At 38.3% G+C, this 18,249-nt stretch overlaps 1 protein-coding gene across 1 annotated transcript in view; it reads left to right on the top strand.

Annotated features, from left to right (window-relative positions):
• Positions 1 to 18,249, top strand: part of SMIM14 (small integral membrane protein 14) — a 69,801-nt gene that overhangs the window by 39,680 nt on the left and 11,872 nt on the right. Inside the window, exon 3 of the mRNA XM_067735749.1 lies at positions 14,763 to 14,811. Coding sequence (XP_067591850.1) covers positions 14,763 to 14,811 — 49 coding nt within the window. The remainder of the gene's footprint in view (positions 1 to 14,762; positions 14,812 to 18,249) is intronic.

Here is an 18,249-nt window from a genome sequence, read left to right as displayed (position 1 = left end):
GCCAAGAAACACATGAAAGAATGCTCAACATCACTAATCATTAGAGAAATGCAAATCAAAACTACAATGAGATATCATCTCACACCAGTCAGAATGGCCATCATCAAAAAATCTAGAAACAATCAATGCTGGAGAGGGTGTGGAGAAAAGGGAACCCTCTTACACTGTTGGTGGAAATGTAAATTGATACAGCCACTGTGGAGAACAGTATGGAGGTTCCTTAAAAAACTACAAAAAACTACCATATGACCCAGCAATCCCACTACTGGGCATATACCCTGAGAAAACCATAATTCAAAAAGAGTCATGTACCAAAATGTTCATTGCAGCTCTATTTACAATAGCCTGGAGATGGAAACAACCTGAGTGTCCATCATCAGATGAATGGATAAAGAAGATGTGGCACATATATACAATGGAATATTACTCAGCCATAAAAAGAAACGAAATTGAGCTATTTGTAATGAGGTGGATAGACCTAGAGTCTGTCATACAGAGTGAAGTAAGTCAGAAAGAGAGACAAATACCGTATGCTAATACATATATATGGAATTTAAGGAAAAAAAATGTCAGGAAGAACCTAGGGGTGAAACAGGAATAAAGACACAGACTTACTAGAGAATGGACTTGAGGATATGGGGAGGGGGAAGGGTAAACTGTGACAAAGCGAGAGAGAGGCATGGACATATATACACTACCAAACGTAAGGTAGATAGCTAGTGGGAAGCAGCCGCATAGCACAGGGAGATCAGCTCGGTGCTTTGTGACCGCCTGGAGGGGTGGGATAGGGAGGGTGGGAGGGAGGGAGACGCAAGCGGGAAGAGATATGGGAACATATGTATATGTATAACCGATTCATTTTGTTGTGAAGCTGAAACTAACATACCATTGTAAAGCAATTATACTCCAATAAAGATGTTAAAATGAAAAAAAAAACCATAATCAGTACTGAAAATGAATTAAAAATGAGACATAAAATGCAAAAAAAAAATCGGATATCTTTACCATGTTACATACAGTTCTGTGTTTCATTACTTGTTAACATGGGAATATGCCTATGGATAAATATGGGTTTTTATTGATGTAGTAGAATACTACTAGATATGTAGAAAGATGCCAACACAAAATCATAGTCTAATTATAAATCATTCTTTTAAGTTGTAGGTTTTTTGGTGTGTGTCTCCTCTGAGGTTAGTTTTGTTTTTAAGGAGGTATTTCCTTATAACTGATATATCTAGTTGTTTGGGTTTTTTTTAAATCACTTATATTTCCTTACAACCATAAAGATGGCCTGGCGAGAGACTTTTTCTGTTCCCCATTTGCAGAATTATTCTGTTTTTATCCTCTTCTGCTCTCTTGCCAGCTACTTCTCCTGTTCTCCTTGACTGGCTGTCTCTTGGTATACAGTTTCTTCTATTAATGATAGGAGTTCCAGAAAGAACAGATGGATTTAGAAATGTGAATTTAGGTTATGCTTTGTGTTTTTCCTCCTTTCTGTTGTAAACTAAGGTTTGGAATGCAGATAATCCCCCTTTTGTTTGTTTGTTGAGCTCTGTATTTCAGCTCTAATCTAAACCATGTAACTGAAACTTCTGCATCTCTAATTTACTTACATTTGTTTCCGTATTAAAGTACTGTAAGCATGTGATCTGGGAGATCATTGGTCAGATTCCCCTTACAAGCCTGAAGGCCTTGTAAATTGTGACTAATGTCCACTGTACTTAAATAAGTCACGTTAAGTAAGACCTATTATTGGCCTTTTCCTGGAAGATGTATGCCTGAAAAGTTTCTTAAGAAACTTCTCTACCCAGCAAATATATCTACTGTTAGTATATTTTCCTATTAATTTATATTTTTGTAAAATGTTTATTAATATGAATAATATACTAATGTTTTTTCACAAAATCAATACATTAAAAGTAAGCCCAAACTTCTCACTCACTTCTCTATATCTGGCATGTTCCTACTTCCCTAGATGAATTTGGTATGCACCTTCCCGGATCTTTCTCACAAATAAACATTTAGATACTATGGTATATATATTTTATCCCCAATTTAATATTATTTAGCAAGTCCAAGGAATAAAGGAGAGGGACATTATTTTATAGAGAAAAAGGAGTAAGTTGGGAGGTGTTGTTTTGAACAAAAACCCATTGGAGAAAAGTGAGAGCTCAGGGTGATGATGGCTTCTCATTGGCTGAGTTGCTGGGGTAGTCAGTTTATTGTAGGAGATGCAGTGTACATCTTTTCCTGTTGGGGCCTGTGATTGATGATCTTCTGTTGAGGTCTGTAATTGACAATTCTTCGTGTAATTGACATCAGGTTGTACTGTGTGAGGGGACCCCCTTCTGGCCTCCTTCACAGAAGTGAGATTATGTTTTATTTAAAAGATAAAATAGCGGGCTTCCCTGGTGGCGCAGTGGTTGAGCGTCCGCCTGCCGATGCAGGGGACGCGGGTTCGTGCCCGGGCCCGGGAAGATCCCACATGACGCGGAGCGGCTAGGCCCGTGAGCTATGACCGCTGAGCCTGCGCGTCTGGAGCCTGTGCTCCGCAATGAGAGAAGGCCACAACAGTGAGAAGCCCGCGTACTGCAAAACAAAACAAAAAAGATAAAATAGCTAGTGCATGTCATCATGTCACAAAATTCAAGCAGTACTAAGTGTAGAAATGGAAAAGTGAAAATCTCCCTATGTTCTCCAGCCTCTCATTGCCACTTTACTGATTTTAAGCTATTTACAATTTCTCTTATATTCCCGTTATTATGGCTGTATAACAAATTACCCTAAAACTCAGTGGCATAAGAAAAACCTTTCAATTAAGTTAACAAACTGTGTGTCTAGAGTTCATACAGAGCACAGTGGAGATGGCTTGTCTGCTGCATAATGTCTGGGTTCTTAACTGGACAACTGAGAGGCTGGGAGCGAGAAAAGCATCTGGAGGCTTGCTCACTCACTGTCTGGCAGTTGATGCTGGCTGGTGGCTGAAACCCTACCTAGTACTGTCAGCCAGAACACCTACATACGGCCTTTTCATGTGGCTGCTTGGCTTCCTCACAGCACAGTGGCTTGGTTCCAAGGGCAAGAAGCATCCATCCCGAGAGGATGGGGGAGGGAAAGAACCATGCAGCCTGGATACTTTTTATAACCTAGCCTAAGAAGTCACATACAACACTTCTACTATACTTCTGGTTGTAGCAGTCCTGAGCCTGCTCAGCTTTAAGAGGAGGGGGAATAGACTTCACCTCTTTTTTGAATTGAGGTATAACTGACAAATAACAGTTTCAGGTGTGCGACTTGTATATATTGGGAAATGATTGTCACGGGTAAGTCTAGTTAACACTTGTTTCCATACACGGTTACAGTTTTTTTTCTTGTGATGAGAACTATTAAGATCTACTCTCTTAGCAACTTTCAAATATGCAATATGTTATTACTTAACTATAGTCACTATGCTGTGCATTACATCCCCATAACTTAAATTATTTTGTAACTGGAAGTTTGTACGTTTTGACCCCCTTCACCTATTTCACTCACCTCCCAACCCCCCCACCTCTGGCAACCGCCAATCTGTTCTCTATATCTTTGAGCTTGATCTTTTGTTGTTGTTTTAAATTCCTCATATAAGTGAGATCATATGGTATTTGTCTTTCTCTGACTTATTTCACTTAGCATAATTCCCTCAAGGTCCATCCATGTTGTCGCAAAAGGCAAGATTTTGTTCCTTTTTAAGGCTGAATAATAATTGCATTATATTGATATATATATATATATGATGGATATATGTGAGGTGATACCTCATTGTGGTTTTGATTTGCATTTCCCTGATGATTAGTGATATTGAGCATCTCTTCATGTACCTGTTGGCCATCTTTATGTCTTTTTGGGGAAAATGTCTATTGAGATCCTCTGCCTATTTTTTAATCAGATTGTTTATTTGGCTATTGAATTATATGAGTTCTTTATATATTTTGGATATTTAACCCCTTATCTGATATATGATGTGCAAATATCTCCTCCCATTCAATAAGTTGCCTTTTCTTTTTTTTTTTTTTTTTTTTTTGCGGTACGCGGGCCTCTCACTGTTGTGGCCTCTCCCGCTGCTGGAGCACAGGCTCCGACGTGCACGCTCAGCGGCCATGGCTCACGGGCCTAGCCGCTCCGCGTCATGTGGGATCTTCCCAGACCGGGGCACGAACCTGTGTCCCCTGCATCAGCAGGCGGACTCTCAACCACTTGCACCACCAGGGACGCCCGCCTTTTCATTTTGATGATGGTTTCCTTTGCTATGCAACAGCTTTTTAGTTTGATGTAGTCTCACTTATTTGTTTTAGCATTTGTTTCCTTTGCTTTGGGAGTCAGATCCAAAAACTTATCACCAAGACTGATGTCAGGGAGCTTACCACCTATGTTTTCTTCTGGGATTTTTATGGTTTCAGGTGTTACATTCAGGTCTTTAATATATTTTGAGTTAATTTTAAACCATTTTTGAATTAGGAGACTCCACCTCTTGATGGGGAGTGGTAAGATTCTGGAAGAGCGTGTGTGGTTAGAAATACTGCTATGACTGTTTTTAGAAAATACAGTCTGCTATATATCTCTTTCTAGAAATTTGTTTTCACATAGAAGGGATCATAGTATATTTACGTTTCTGCAACTTGTTTTTTTTTCACTTCATTTATTTTTTCATATTAGCAAATTTCTTAGTTCGGGTTTCTATAACAGAATACTGTAGACTGGGTGGCTTATAAACAACAGAAATTTATTTCTCACAGTTCTGGAGGCAGGACGTCCAAGATCAGGGTGCTAGCATGGTTGGGTTCTGGTGAGAGCCCGTCATCCAGGTTGCAGATCTTGTATCCTTATAGGGTGAAGAGAGGGCAAGAAAGCATTCTGGGGTCTCTTTTATGAGCACACTAATCCCACGCATGTGGGCTCCACCTTCGTAACCTAATCACCTCTGAAAGGCCCCACCTCCTAATACCATCACATTGGGGATTAGGATTTCAAAATATGAATTTTGAGGAGACTCAAACATTGAGTCCATAACAGCAAATCAGAGTCAGCCTCATTTTCAAGTATCATGGTATTGGAATTTTGTCTTTCCTTTTAATGATACTTATAATATGTGAATATCTAAATTACGGACACTTGAAATAATGTAGAAATACAGAGCAAAATGTCAGAGTCCCCCTTCCTCTTGGCCCCCACTCACATATCCCATTTCATGACATTTATTGCTCTCTTAGCCAGATGTTGCATTGAGTTTGTGGACAGTCATGTATCTATATCTTTATATATAATCAAAATAGACTGTACCATAAAGGTATAGCATATAAGTTATGTTGTTGTCTTGTCAGTGGCCATAAATTACATGATGACTTTTAGTTCAATAAATTAATTAAACTCAAATTTAGAAGGTATTTTTGTAGGATTTGGGAAACTATATGCATATCATTTGGGCAACCTATTAGTGTTAGACATTCAAAAACTGTTTTCAAAATACTCAGACTTGGGCTTCCCTGGTGGCGCACTGGTTGAGAGTCCGCCTGCCGATGCAGGGGACACGAGTTCATGCCCCGGTCCGGGAAGATCCCACATGCCGCGGAGCGGCTGGGCCCGTGAGCCATGGCCGCTGAGCCTGCGCGTCCGGAGCCTGTGCTCCGCAACGGAGAGGCCACAACAGTGAGAGGCCCGCGTACCACAAAAAAAAAACAAAAACAAAAACTCAGACTTGCCTTTAACCTGATTATTTGAAGTCTTCAGGCTTAAATGTACATGGATTATTGTGGTCCTTCCAAGTTATTGAATATTTTTGTTAATATTGTAGGAAAATATGTAGAGATGCTACTTAGTCATTAAGAACTAAATGTGATCAAACAACCCAATCAAAAAATGGGCAGAAGACCTAAATAGACATTTCTCCAAAGAAGACACACAGATGGCCAAAAGGCACATGAAAAGATGCTCAACACTGCTAATTATTAGAGAAATGCAAATCAAAACTACAATGAGGTACCACCTCACACCAGTCAGAATGGCTATCATTAAAAAGCCTTCAGGGAATTCCCTGGTGGTTCAGTGTTTGAGACTCCAAGGTTTCACCGAGGGCCTGGGTTCGATCCCAGGTTGGGGAACTAAGATCCCACAAACCACGTGGCATGGCCAAATAAATAAATAATTAAGAAGAAAAAATAAAAAGCCTTCAAATAACAAATGGTGGAGGAGGGAGTGGAGAAAAGGGAACCCTCCTACACTGTTGGTGGGAATGTAAATTGGTGCAGCCACTATGGAAAACACACAGTATGGAGGTTCCTCAAAAAACTAAAAATAGAGTTGCCATATGATCCTACAATCCCACTCTTGGGCATATATCCAGACAAAACTATAACTGGAAAAGATACATGCACCCCAGTGTTCATTGCAGCACTGTTTACTATAGCCAAGACATGGAAACAACCTAAATGTCCATCGACAGATGAATGGATGAAGAAGATATGGTACGTATATACAATGGAATACTATCCAACCATAAAAAGAATGAAATACTGCCATTTGCAGCAACATGGATGGATCTAGAGATTATCATACTAAGTGAAGTAAGTCAGAAAGAGAAAGATACCGTATGATACCACTTATATGTGGAATCTAAAATATGACACAAATGAACTTACCTACGAAATAGAAACAAGCTCACAGGCATAGAGAACAGACCTGTGGTTGCCAAGGGGGAAGAAGGGATAGGGGAAGAAAGGATTGGGAGTTTGGGATTAGCAGATGCAAACTATTGTGTATTGAATGGATAAAGAAGATCCTACTGTATAGCACAGGGAACTATATTCAATATCCTGTGATAAACCATAATGGAAAAGAATGTGAAAAAGAATGTACATATATATGTATAACTGAATCACTTTGCTGTACAGTAGAAATTAACACAACATTGTAAATCAGCTATACTTCAGTAACATAAATTTAAAAAAAAAGAACTAAATGTGATCAGATATAGTTAGGTTTTAGCTGTCTCCCAGTTGAAACACTGGGCTTCCTCAGTGGTGTGATTATGCAGGAATAATTGAATTGAATGTACTTTGTATTTTGTCATTTCTTTAAAATTCCCCTCCTCTAATTTGGCAATGTATATCAAAACTTAAAGTGTACATACCTTCACTATAGCAACTCTACTCCATATTCTAAAGAGATTAATCAAGTGTGTAAGACTGTATTTATATGAACATTCACCACAACATTGTTTTTCATATACAAATTTGGAAATGATGCAATTAAATGGAATGCTGTGCAGTATTAAAAATTAGGGGGAGCTGGGTTTTGGCAGTCTAAGGTTATTTCAAGCTAACCTGTTACTGTGAGCTGTGTGAGGTCTGGTCAGAGGACATTGACCAACTGTTTAACACCTGATTTGAAAGTACTTTTTTGTTGTTGTTTTTGGAATTTCACTTTTTGAAAAAATAGTAGTGATAAATATGAATAGGCTTATTTGTACAAACAGGCAGCCCTTTCCTGCATGTTGCTATAATCCGAAAGCATTCTGTGGGCCATGACCTGAGTTTTTATGTACATTTTATATTTAATTTTATATAATATTAATTATGTCATTTAATACTCACAATGACATTAAGGTAGATAACAGATTGTATTTATCTCTTCTATAGTTTGAAACTCTGCCTAAGAAAGTAACAGACACAGAATTTGAAACCAGATACCTCTGACTTTAAAGCTTCTCTTTTGAACCACTGTTCTGTACCACACTGTTTACCAGTCCACAGGTAGACCCGGTGCATGGGTAAGAAGAGCACCTCCAATATACATGAGGTTCTTGAGCAGACATAGAAAAACAGCAGATAAGTTCTTGTTTAGGTGCTGTCTTAGTTTGCTCAGGCTGCTCTGGAAAAATACCACAGACTGGGCAGCTTAGACAACAAGTAATCATTTCTCACAGTTCTGGAGGCACTGGGAAGTCCAAGATCAAGATGTTGCCAGATATGCCAGGGTGATTTGGCTCTTTTCTTGGTTTTCAAACAGCCACCTTGCTGTACCCTCACATGGCACAGAGAGAATGACGGCTCTGGTCTCACCCTCTTCCTGTATGGGCACTAATTCCATCACGGTGGCTCCACTCTCATGACCTCATCTAAACCTAATCACCTCCCAAAGGCCCCCATCCCCAAATTCCATCACTTTGGGAATTAGGGCTTCAACATATGAATTTGGAGTGGTGAGGGAAACACGAACATCCATAGCAGGTACCTTTTGATAACTCCAAAGAGAGACTTTCTGTTTTTTGTAATTTTCTTCAAAGAATTTCTCCAAGGTAAGCTTCCTCATAGAAGTTCCATTTATCTGCTTTTTGTCATTAGAGTCTTATTTTGATCTATGGTTTTTCCATCAGCCTCTGACAGCCAAGGTTCTATATGAGGCTTCCTGGATATCCTAAGAGACTATTTTAGGTTCTACATTTTCCCTAACAGGAAATCTCTGCCAAGACTCTTGTATTCTTTAAATCTCTGTTTTCTGCCTTTTTCCCCAAGGAAGAAAAACGTTTCTTCTAATCATACTATGTTGTCTCTTCGATTTTGAAGCTAACTCATCTAAGGAACTTTACATGGCCATCCTGGTTAGCTGGGGAAGATCCCAGATCTTCCCTGGGATCCTGGGATCAGTGTTAGCATGAAGGTTTACCTAGGCAGCAACCATTGGCTGTAGATAGTCCACATGTAGTTCCCGCCACTCCACTGTAATACAGAAAATACTTGAAGTTTATGGCTCCATCTTGTAGATACTGCCATGCCTGTTTCCTTCATTTATTATCCTTGGTTTTCTTTTTTTTTAATTGAAGTATAGTTGATTTACAGTATAGTGTTATTTTCTGCTGTATAGCAGAGTGATTCAGTTCTATATATATATATATGTACATTCTTTTTCATATTCTTTTCCATTATGGTTGACTGCAGGATTTTGAATATAGTTTTGAAAATAGTAGGACCTTGTTTATTGGTTTTCTTTTAGTTATGTTTGCTTTCATAAATGGTTTCCTTTTGGAGTAGCCAAAATCAGCATCAGTAGTCCCACTGTATTCTTCAAATAAGTCAAGAGAAAACTGAGACGCACTGTAAGTTAGGTCTCTCTGTTTAAAGAGTTCCATCAAAAGACTCTCTTGTTTTACTAAATGTGTTTTTTAAATTCTTTAAAGACTATAATTTACCCATCGTGTTTGAATCTGACATACTGAACCAACACGCTGGTTTGGGTAAAACACTAAGTCCTGGACTAGAAATGTGGTCATGATACTTTGGCACCTTATTATTCAGAGCCTGCAGCATCATCTGCTTGTGAACATGTAGAGTGTAGCCAGGAACCCATAGGAGATCAGCCAGAAGAGCAGGATCCAGCTCCAGCTCTTGGTGGAATGTCCCAAAGATTCACTGCAGCTTGGGCTAGAGATGGAGTGCTTCAGTCAGCCAGGCTCCCAGTGAATAATTTCTTCTCATTCTTGGTCATGTGTGTGTGTGTGTGTGTGTGTGTGTGTGTGTGTGTGTGTGCGCGCGCGCGCGCGCGCGTGCGTATGCGTGTGTGTGTATGCATGTGTGAAGGCACTTTTTAACAATTTTCTTAAAGCTGAAAAGGCTTCTGCCTGCATGGCATGAGTTATAATTTGACCTGCTCAAAGTCGTAATTTGACCTCCCACTCTGTGGTTCCCCTTACCTAGAAAAAAATCATTTATGAACCAACACAGCTACCACATAAAGCTGACATCATTTCTATATTTACCAATTGTGAGTGAATTAGTTTTCTAGAAACTTGTATAGCAGGACAAATTGTACATTACCGTTTTTTTTTATCATAGTCCCAAAGGGAAGCCTACTCCTTCTGGTGACACCTAAAGGGAAAGAGATCTCTTAGTGCTGAAAGAAAACATTGGCTGTGTTAATCTTAGAGGTTACTAGGTAATGACATCTATGGTCATTTTCGCTTTACTCTGAATTTGCTTCAGTTCAGTTTTATATCAGTTGATTATCAACTCACTGGAGTATTCTGTAACCATGCAAAATTGTGAAAAACAAATTGTGGTTGGTTACACAGTGTTTAATGATATGTTAACTAAAATTTTGATACAAAATTTTGTATGTTGTAAAGTAGAATGGAATTGAGATTAAAAATTTAGACTCTGGAGTTAGTATTGGATATGTTAGCCAACCTCTCGCAAACACATTTCTTCATCCATAAAGTAGGAGTTATAGCACCTGCCTCCTGCTATTGAATGTGAGGATTAAATAAATTAAAGTTCTTAGTATAGTCTCTACCACATAAAAGTTCCCAGTAAATATTTGTTATTATAATGATTGTAATTATATGAAAGTATGCATATTTTAATGCTAGAAAACATAATGATAATTGTACTAAGTCAGTGAATTAATCCACATTAATGTCTAAGTATTCTGTAATTTTATTTTTATTATAATGTAATATAAATAATAAATTATTTAAATTATAATTTAAAGTAATATAATTTATAAATTTATCATTAAAATATATTTGTATTTAAATGTATTTCTAATGTGATAATAAGAAGGTACCCCTATTCCACATTGATAAAACATATAGGTATCTGTTATATGTCTTAGAATTGGAGGCAGTCAGACTAATGCCATTAACAGAAAACTGTGCTGATTTGTGCATATCTAGAGAGCATTTGGTTCTGAGGTTGACTAAATACAGCAGCTAAGTAATACTGCTTACACGCCCCAGCCACAGTGGCCTTGTGGTTCCTCAACACCAACTCGCAGGCACCTTTTCATCTAGGGGCATTTCCTAGTTGTTTACTCTGTCTGGAATTCCTGAATGCTCATCTCCTTGATCTTTTACTGCTATTATTGTGTAGATAGTCCCTTAAGTGTTACTGCCTCTGTCTGCCTAATTTAAAGTGGCTACTGGACTGCCACTGTATGCCATCCTACTTTCTCTGTGTGGCTCTCTGACATTTTTATAATATACTTGTTAATTGTCTGATTTCCCCCACAAGACTGTATGATCCATAAGACTAGAAACTTTGTCTTTTCAGAAACTTTGTCCTTTTCACACCATATCCTCAGTACCTGGAACTGTACTTGGCATGTAGTAGGCATTCAGTAAACATTTTGAATGAATAAGTAAATAAACGATTGTTGCATTATAACTAGACATAATTAATGAGCATCTCACATTTCTAAATGAACACTTTTATATAGCTACACAAAAATGCTTGTTTTTTCTCATATTTCATGGGTATTTCCTAGATGTCTTTAGCTGGTTGTCATTATCAGTAGTGTTGAGTAATTTAAGGGCCAGATAGTAAATATTTTAGGCTTGGAGTCTCTATGGCAACTACTAAACTCAGCTGTTGTAGTGAAAGCAGACATAGACAATATGTAAACAAATGGGTGTGGCTATGTTTCAGTAAAACTATTTATAAAAATAGGCCTCCAGCCTACGGTTTTAGTTTGGTGACCCTGGCTATAGACTACAAACCCACTGCAAGGGTGTGGGGTGAAACCCAGATCTGCCAGCATCACAGGGAGGTCAAAAACGAACACAGTGAGCATCTTATCTGGTAGACCCACATTGAGAAAGGAGGATGAGACTGATGGAAGCATGAAGAAGAAGCCTAGAGCTGGTGGTGTGGCCCTCCATGGAAGTAGATTTGTGAGGAAGTGGATATGTAAAGACTTGGGGGCTTTTCACATGGAAATCATGTCATTTGTAGCTATCATTGAGCTACAGACAGCCAGCAAGTCAGACCTGAAGACAAGGGCATCAGTTCAAGTAGAGCTATAGCCAAAAGCCAGGGCTGGCACTTGAGTTACATAATGTACAATGAACTGATAATTCATTGGTCATTTCGATCACAGCTGTAGATTTTGGGATATGCTGTGTGATTGCTAAATACTAAACCCAAGAAAGTTATTTTTACTCCTTATTTGATATCTTAAGTAATTAGATAGTACTTGTTCAATCCAAAGACCTAATAAATCTTTTTGTTTTACATTTGCTACAATGCTACTTAGAGGTGGAAGAGTAATGGGAAAAGATATATATATGCTTATAAAAATGTAAGGACATCTCTGGAGAGATTCACAAAAAAACCTGAGTGCTGTGGAGGCTGAAGGACAGAAGAGAGCAAGAGATTTACCTTGCATAGAGTATCCTTTTGTACTTTTGAATTTTGTACTGTGTATACGTATTGCTTATTGGGAAAAAATTAATAAAACTTAAAGTATATGTAAAGTAGGAGGTTCATTAGGTCTGATTTGTGACCCAAGGGTCTAGTAATCTTTTTTTCAATTTCTTTAGAATGTGTAATTTTTTACAATATTATTAGCTATAGTCACCATGCTGTACATTACATTCTTATAACTTATTCATTTTTTAACTGGAAATTTGTATCTTTTGACTGCCCTTCACCCATTTTGCCCACCCTCCTCCCCCCTGCCACCAGTCTCTTCTCTATATCCATGAGATCTTTGTTTTTAGATTCCACATATAAGTGGATCATACAGTATCTTTCTCTGTCTGACTTATTTCACTTAGCATAATGCCCTTGGGGTCCATCCATGTTGTCGCAAATGGCAAGATTTCATTCTTTTTTATGGCTGAATAATACTCCTCTGTGTGTGTGTGTGTGTGTGTGCGCGCGTGTGCGTGTGTGCGCGTGTGTGTGTGTGTTTATCGATTCATCCATCAGTGGACACTTAGGTTATTTCCATGTCTTGGCTATTGTAAATAATGCTACAGAAAACATGGGGCTGCATTTATCTTTTCGAATTAGTGTTTTTGTTTTCTTCGGGTAAATACCCAGAAGTGGAATTGCTGGATCATGTGGTAACACTACTTTTAATCTTTTGAGGAACCTCCATGCTGTTTTCCATAGTGGCCGCGACCAATTTATATTCCCACCAACAGTGCACAAAGGTTCCCTTTTCCCACGTCCTTACCAACACTTGTTATTTATTGTCTTTTTGATAATAGCTGTAGAATGCATAAATTTTTAAAGAGGTTTTGGATTGATTCTTTTCATATTTAAGAAGGTTTAAGGTACCCAGCATATTTTTACATTAATTAAGATCTGTTTTCCCATTCTAATTCAAGTAGAACTACTTTGGGGACTTCCCTGGTAGTTCAGTGGCCAAGATTCCACGCTTCCAATGCAGGGGGCCGGGGTTTGATCCCTGGTCAGGGAACTACATCCCACGTGCCGAAACTAAGAGTTTGCATGCCGCAACTAAAGACCCCGCATGCCACAACTAAGACCTGGTACAGCCAAATAAATAAATATTTGAAAAACAAAAACCAAAAAACAAATACAACACTTTTAGTGATATACACCAAAGCAAGCCTGATCGTCTTAGAGAACAACTTACAAGATGATTTGTTCTGTTAATTCCAATAATTGTTTTAGATGAGGTCATAATTTGTTTGGCACAGTAATAATAATAGCTAACGTTTCTTCTTTCTTGGGTTGTTACGACATTTCATATGCACTGTGTATTTTAATTCTCACTTGTACTCAGATATAGGTAATATCATCCCCATTTTACCAGATGAGGAAACTAAAGCTTAGAGGTGTTAAAGAATTCACCCAAGGTCTTGAAACTCTAGAAAGTTGCAGAGCCTGACTTTAAGTCAAGATCTGCCTTTTTGCAGAGCCCGTGCTTAACCAGCTAAGCACAACTGCTCTGTAGCTGCTTCCCCAAACAATTGCAGGTTATGCGTTAACTGCTTTAATGGAGAGGGGGTGTCATTATAAAGTAATGAGGCTGAATTGAAAAGTTGCATGTTCATTCAGTTTACTGTGTATCATCTCTTTTAAGATTTATGAGATGATCATTTCTAAACATCCTAAAAGCCCTCAGCATAGGGTGAACATTCATAAAAGGATGATATATGTTTATTGATAGATGGGTTTTTACTTTTCACTTATCTTTAAAATTCATAATCATATGTTTCCAAAATTAAATTGTATATAAAGATAGACATTGAAAACTTCGGATCCCTTCTCATCAGAGCCCACTCCATTCCTCCATCCCACCCCCAACTCCTGTGGTATCGTTTTTATTAGTTTCTTCCTTGTCTAACCGCTATTTATGCAGATGTAAGCAAAAAGGAAAAAAAAAAAAAAAGCCTTCTTTTCAAAGGTGCATTTTCTACAAAGAGAACCTATTTTTTCTATTAGAAGCAGAGGCTTCTAATTTTCAGGGAGAAAAAAACCTTATTAACGAAGTTTACTCTTTTTCTAGTAGCTCTCCTCTACAGTTAAGTGCTTTTCCTTTGGGAAGTCTAATAACATATGGCAGCAGGAGTTTCTGTCACGGGTGACTTTTTTTTTCTGAATTTTAAATTTTATTTTATTTTTTATATAGCAGATTTCTTATTAGTTATCTATTTTCTACATATTAGTGTATATATGTCAATCCCAATCTCCCAGTTCATCCCACCACCAGCACCCATCCACAGGTGACTTTTAAAAATTCCTAATTTAAATAGGTGAATTGCACTAGATCACAGTATATTTGAATATTATGTTGAGGAGAAAATAATCCCCCCAAACTGAACAGCCCCTCAATATATTCTATGTTTTTATCTGATTTTGAAGGTATGATATATACTGTAGTAGCATTCATTAAAAAGCAAAACATGATCTTTCTAATAAATAGTATCCATTTTTGGTTAAGTCCAGTGGCTAACTTTCCTTTCTTCTTATTCATTGTAGTTGAGGCAGTCCCAGTCCTACTGCACAGACACAGAATGTCTTCAGGAATGTAAGTAATGATGGGACAGGAGGAGGCTTGGCATTGGGGGCAGAATTAGAGACCAGAATAAGACTGAATTTTTTGCCAGAAATTATTCTTACAGTTTGCCCTTTAAGGAAATGGTTCTTAGTAATGTATTTCCTACTTAAATATTTAATTTTTTAACTTAAAAAATTGTGTTTTTTGGTCCTGTCACAAAAACAAAACCTGTTCATTGAATAAAATTATAAAATCACAGATTAAAAAAAAAGAAAAGGAAAAACTTCCAGAATAATAAAAGATGACCACTGTTAACAACTTGGTGTAAACCCTTCCAAGACCCTTTTTTGGGCAAATACACGTGGAACAGGGCACTTCTGGCTCGTTGAACTGAACACCGAGGCTGCTAGCATAAACCCCTCACTCTTTCCCTACCATCTATTTGCATCCATTGGCAACTTTGAGAATTTGTGAGTGAAGGCAGGGGGGGCCATTTTTTCCCAAGGTTTGGAAGCTTTGGAGACATTGGAGTCATTCCTTTGGCTCTGACATTAGGATTCTCAAGACGGTAAGGGCAGTAGGGAGGTTCCTCCATGGCTTTATGGGCAATGGTGATGGTAAAGTGAGAATCAGTGCAGGAAGATGTATTCCGCATGGTGAATGTAGCTGACAGACTTATAATATGAGGCATCTTTTTTTCAGGACAGACATAACTTGAGGGATACTTTGAGGGGAAATAATAGCCAATCCAGTCTTATACCATAATAATTTGACTGTAAGAATGGAAGTATGACGTTTACAGGATGGTGAAGCCTGGCACAATTCAATTTCATATATACTTACAAATACGGGATCACTTTGTATATATTGTTTTTCACTACTGTATTGTGAGTATATCAGCATGTATTTACCTTAAAAATATTTACTGACTAATAATTCATTATGGGGATGCACCAGTGTTCAAATAATTCCCTTTTGTTGGAATCTTAGGTTGCTAATATATTTTTGCTGTTATAAATAATACTTGAACAAACATCCTTTTGCACATTTTAGGGCTTTTGATATATTGCCAAATTGCATTTATTAATAGGCTAGTTGCTTATACTTCACATCTCTGAAGCTGAGCACCACTTTATTATGTATGTGAAACTAAAACAAAACACAGTAAGGTATCATTATAAAGGAACTTGTTAGTACATTATTAATTACTGGTATTACTGTGTGAACTGGGTATCCCATCAAATTCTGTAAATGTAACAACTTAGAGAAACAGGAGCTAGTACAGTGCCTGTCCCAAAGTAGAAACTTTGTCAGAATGTAGTCCTTTGGTGCAGCGGGGTAATAATTATATGCCTCTGGGCAAGAAAGTAATGGGCAGACTTGCGTTAGGTTTTGGGGATGATGGGTGGTGGTTCCCCAACTCCAGATTTCTTTATGTTGTCTCTTCAGTAGCATTCATTAATCTGCAGTGTGCCCTCTGATAAGCGTCGTAAATTTTTGCCTCAGCAGTAAAGCTAAGATGTGTTCTTCTAGTTGAAAATAATCTTATTGAACTCCTTATGGGAAAACAAGTGTTTATTATATTTGTGGTATTTGTGACCCTTGAGCCAGTCCCACCTGTAAACCAAGTATACTCATTTCTGTAGGTGAAATTTCACTTCTTTAATCCAAATATAAAGGCACAACTCTAGAGCTTGAGTATTAATTCAGTTATCTTGGCCAGTCGTTCCACCCCGCCCCAGTTCTTTTAGCATTTGGTGGAAATCCTTTCTAACAGCCATGTCTTTAAATGGTTTAAGCAGTTGTTTCCTCTGAGCGATATAATTACTTTTCTGTGTATTCTAAATTTTCACGAATGAGATTATGCTGTTTTCATAAAATATATATTAATCGGGGGTCCCCGCAACCCCTTCTTCTGTTTCAATAATTTGTAAGAATGGCTTACAGAAGGCAGGAAAACAGTTTAATTACTATTACCAGTTTATTACGAAGGATGCAACTCGGGAACAGCCAAATGGAAGAGGTGCCTAGGGCAAGGTATGAGGAGAAAAGGGGTACAGAGCTTCCCTGTCTTCTCTGGGTGCACCACCCTCCCAGCTCCTCCATGTGTTCACCAACCGGGAAGCTCTGTGAACCCTGTTGTTTAGGGCTTTTATGGAGGTTCCATTCCATAGGCATGAATGAGTAAATCATTGGCCATTGGTGAATAACTTGGAAGCTGGAAGTTCCAACCTTCTAATCACTTGGTCAGACTCCCAGTGAGTCCCCATCCTGAAGCTTTCTGGGGGCCCACTAAGAGTCACCTCATTAACATCAACTCAGATATGGTTGAAAGGGGTTTATTATGAATAAGAAAAGATGTTCCTGTCACCCTTATCACTCAGGAAATTCCAAGGATTTTAGCAGCTTTCCGACAGGAACCAGAATGAAGACCAAATATATGTATTTCTTATTATATCATAATATCACAGTATCCATTGTGCCTGCCATGATGTGCTGCATGTATTTGAGATGATTTAATAGAATATGAAGTTCATTACTTCATGTGGTAGCAGAATCTAGCTGCAATCTGTGAGCATATCTAGTTGCTGCATGATTCTTTATATTGAGCTACATTCCACTTCATCGTGATATTTACCCACAGTTTTGTTCTCTAGAGCTGCATAGAATGAGTCTGCCCACTCTTCTGAAAGACTGTCTTTCAGATAAAGAGTTGTGGAAACCAGCTCTATTGCTAATTTAATTTTGGAGTAAATCAAAAGATGGGTAGATGTTCTGAGGATATTGTAATTACTGTATACAACTCCAAAATCACAGGGTTAAAGCCTGCTGGTGCACTGTCCAATTTCACTGCTGTTCTGTTTCTGCCTTTCCCACTGGAAACCTGTATACATTTATAGAAATAATCCCTCAGGATCTGCCAGCTCTTAGAGCCTCCCTTCTCTTTCATCTTCCTGGTGTCCAGCTAAGTTAATAGCTTCATTGTGAATATTCCATTTGACATCTTATTTGTAATACTTTTTCTTGTAACCAAAGACTTAACCCTTGAGCAAAATGGAACCCTGTATTTTGGTGTACAAAGTCCTTTTACATTTTTATGATTTGACATTTTTCTAGACCATAGAGTAAAAAGTATTTACCCTTTTAAGGCAATTAATTCCTAGGCAGTGAGGGGAACAGACTTTATATCCTGCATGTGATTGTGCTTCTTTTTTTTTTTTTTTTTTTTCCCAGTATGCGGGCCTCTCACTGTTGTGGCTTCTCCCGTTGCGGAGCACAGGCTCCGGACGCGCAGGCTCAGTGGCCATGGCTCATGGGCCCAGCCGCTCCACGGCATGTGGGATCCTCCCGGACCGGGGCACGAACCCGTGTCCCCTGCATCGGCAGGCGGACTCTCAACCATTGCGCCACCAGGGAAGCCCAGATTGTGCTTCTTAATATCTAGATTACTTGGCACTACGTTAATAT

This window comes from Pseudorca crassidens, chromosome 4 (genome assembly GCF_039906515.1).
Source record: "Pseudorca crassidens isolate mPseCra1 chromosome 4, mPseCra1.hap1, whole genome shotgun sequence".
Classification (NCBI taxonomy): domain Eukaryota; kingdom Metazoa; phylum Chordata; class Mammalia; order Artiodactyla; family Delphinidae; genus Pseudorca; species Pseudorca crassidens.
The sequence above is the reverse complement of the archived record's forward strand: the minus strand, read 5'-3'. Positions and strand labels throughout refer to the sequence as shown.